This window comes from Papaver somniferum, chromosome 7 (assembly GCF_003573695.1).
Source record: "Papaver somniferum cultivar HN1 chromosome 7, ASM357369v1, whole genome shotgun sequence".
Taxonomy (NCBI): domain Eukaryota; kingdom Viridiplantae; phylum Streptophyta; class Magnoliopsida; order Ranunculales; family Papaveraceae; genus Papaver; species Papaver somniferum.
In genome coordinates this window covers 189350841-189354016 of record NC_039364.1, presented here as the reverse complement: position 1 = coordinate 189354016, position 3176 = coordinate 189350841, and the positions used below count along the sequence as shown (strand labels likewise).

Genomic DNA, 3176 nt, shown 5'->3' with positions numbered 1-3176 from the left:
ATTAGGGTTTCTGAAAATTGAAATTTAGTTTACCTAATCTTTGATAATGGCTTCTGTACGTCGACCCATCCCTCTATTTCTTCTCCTGATGCTACCCATGCCTCCAATTTGTGTTATTTCTCAACCTAATTTACCAAACTCACACGCCTAGGGTTTCTGAGAAGAGGCGAGTGAATTAGGTGAATTAGGTCTCTGAAATTAGAAGGGAATAGGTGATGGATGATGGGGTGATGGGGTTGTTGGTGATTTGAGAGCTCGGTGGTGGTTGTGGTGGTGGCAGAGAGTTGGTGATGGCAGAGTTTTCTCTGCAGACGGTGAAGGAGAAGATGGAGTCGATAGAATTGGAGAAGGGTGCGTTTGTTTTGCGGGTATAGGTGTTAGGTGTTGTAGTGTTGAGCGATTGTAGCAAATTCGATATCCAGCGAAGATGATACGTTGGATGATCACATCTGGATTGAATCGAACGTCTAAGATGGAACAGGATTGCAGCGACCGTTGGATGCGTGATACAACAATTCTGACGGCTTAGATTGGAGTTAGGTACTATGATGTTTGACAGGAGCTTCAAGATTTGATGCTCGGTGATGAGGCGACCGTTGGATGATGTGATGGATCCAGTATGACGGCTCTCATGGAAATGGGTATGGATATTGGAAATGGATTTGGGTAAGGGTTTTGGGCCTTGGGTATGCCAAGCCCATATCTTCTTTAAGGACAATTGTTCCTCTTCAAGCCCTCTTCTAGTTGATCCGGCTCTTGCAAACATCATTCTTCGCTGCCTTTCTGCGGGAGTCTTTGCCGTTTCTTTGCTCTTTTCGCTCAGTGAGTTAACCATGCTTTATTTAGTACCTAAAAATGCAAAATTAATTAATAAAAATATTTATTCTTGAAAATAATGAAAATACAGAATATGGGATAAAATGTAGAATTAATGCATAAAAGATGAGTTAAATGCCAAGAAAAATATATAGAAATATGCACTTTTTAGCACTCATCATTAATAATTTATTGGAATTACTTCACAGTTTTAGTACTCAGTCTGGAAATGTTATAAATTTTGATATGTCAGCTGTTCATTTCAGAAAAAAAAAACCAAACCAGAAGTTCCTGATGCTCTAAGACAATTATTGGGAGTCAAGGTTAAAGAGAGATACTTAGGTTCTCCTCTACTTCTTGGACACTCAAAGCAAGAATCTTTTAAATCAATCAAGGAAAGCTTTGAACACACATTTTCCTCTTGGTACATCTATTCTCTCTCTCAAGTAGGAAGGGGCACTATGATAAAACATGTCTTAAACTCAGTCCCAATATACCAAATGGGGACTTTCAAACTGCGTAACAATCTTATTCAGCAACTTACTACACTGGAAAGGAATTTTTTTGGGGCTACAACAACAATAGGGGTTCAAATCCAATTGCTTGGATAAGTATTTGTAAGCCAAAAGAATTTGGTGGTATTGGATTTAGAGATCTGGAAAAATTAAATTTGGCTCTACTCACAAAGCTGGCTTGGAGAATATGCTCAGAATTCAAAAGTCTCATGTCTCAAGTTCTTGGTGGAAAATACTTCAAAAGTGGAGACCTTGTTCATCAACAAGTTGCTTCCTCAAACTGTTCTTATACATGGAATGGCATTTCAAAAGGCTTAAAGATTATAAAAGATAATTATTTCACGGAAATCAACAATGGAAAGAAAATAAAGATATGGAAGGACAGATGGGTACCTGGTATATCTCATCCCCTACTCCCATGAGGGAACTGCACAGATTTTATGAAGATGTTTTTGAACTCTACCTGCCTGACACAAACCTTTGGAACACTAAACTATTGAATAAACTTTTTGATGCTGATACTTCACTCAAGATACAATCCCTTTTCATTGATACCAGTAAGGAGGATGTTATGTTGTGGCCACCTTCTAAAGATGGTAATTTCTCAGTTAAGAGTACTTACAATCTCTTAACTAAGATTAATGGTGCTACTCAGATAAATTGAGTTAATATCGAATCAAAGGTATGGTTGAATCTGTGGAAATATGCAGCAGCTCAAAGGATTAAAAAAATTTCATGGAAGTGCATTAGGGGTATTAACACCATCAAAGTCAAAAGGGCTCAATATAATTCATCTTTAGATACACATTGTGATATATGCAGTCACTCTGAAGAAAACATGGAGCACATCATATTTTACTGCAAGCATGCAAGGGCAGTCTGGAAGGGTATTGATATCAACATTGATATGATTTCAGGAAATTTCACTACTGTCTCTGGTTGGGTCATAAGCTGGTTTACTTCTGCCAATTCTGGCATTGAAGAAAGGCTGTTGTATATGATCACAATATGGATACTTTGGAAAGATAGGTGTAATGTTTTTTTTCAGGGAGTAACACTAAACTCAGTCAACTATGTGCATAAAATTTTATATCATTTAGCTTCTCATATGCATACTGCTAGCTTAAATCCAACTATCTTGTGCATAAAAAGTTCTAGCTCTAACTGGAAAACTCCTCCGGTAGGTATGGTTAAACTTAATGTTGATGGCTCTTTTGATTATGAAACTAACAAATATGGTATTGACATTGTTATTCGTGATCACCTAGGTACATGCCTTGGCACCAAAGGGAGTAACGGAGATGGATCACTGAATCCAGAAGCTGTGGAGTGCATGGCAGTGCGAGATGCTTTATTTTGGGCATTGAGGAAAAACTATTCAAGTATCCAAATAGAAGTCGATGCAAGACTAGTTATAGAGTCCATCAACGGTACCAGTTCACTCGTTCAATGAGAGAATAAGAACCTAATAAAGGAGATACAATATTTAATCTCCAAGTTTTTTTCTTGCGTTTTTATTTCTGTTTCTCGCGATGATAATCAAGTGGCTGACTTAATTGCCAAGACTGCAAGATTATCTTCTACTCAGTTTGAGAATTATGTAAACTTTGATCCTGATGTTCGGGGTCTTCTAACAAAAGATCTCGAACAAGTTAAGCAATAAATTTCTGATTTATCAAAAAAAAAAAAGCCTATTATTGGGGCGTCACATTCCAATAGAGGGGCTTCACATGGATTCTTAGTGACTAAATAATTGGTTATGGGGTGTCTTGATGCAATTGAAAATGTCTAATTTACCCTTCAATTAAAATAAAAATCAAAAACTAAAATCAAAACCTAATTTTT

The 3176-nt window shown here is 37.1% G+C and overlaps 1 protein-coding gene across 1 annotated transcript; it reads left to right on the top strand.

The window, feature by feature from the left end:
• The first annotated feature begins 2169 nt into the window (after window positions 1–2169).
• On the top strand, window positions 2170–2784 carry LOC113295708. Its single transcript, XM_026544034.1, has one exon. It carries the CDS (start codon window positions 2170–2172, stop codon window positions 2782–2784), a length of 615 nt encoding a protein of 204 aa, XP_026399819.1.
• The last annotated feature ends 392 nt before the right edge of the window (window positions 2785–3176 follow it).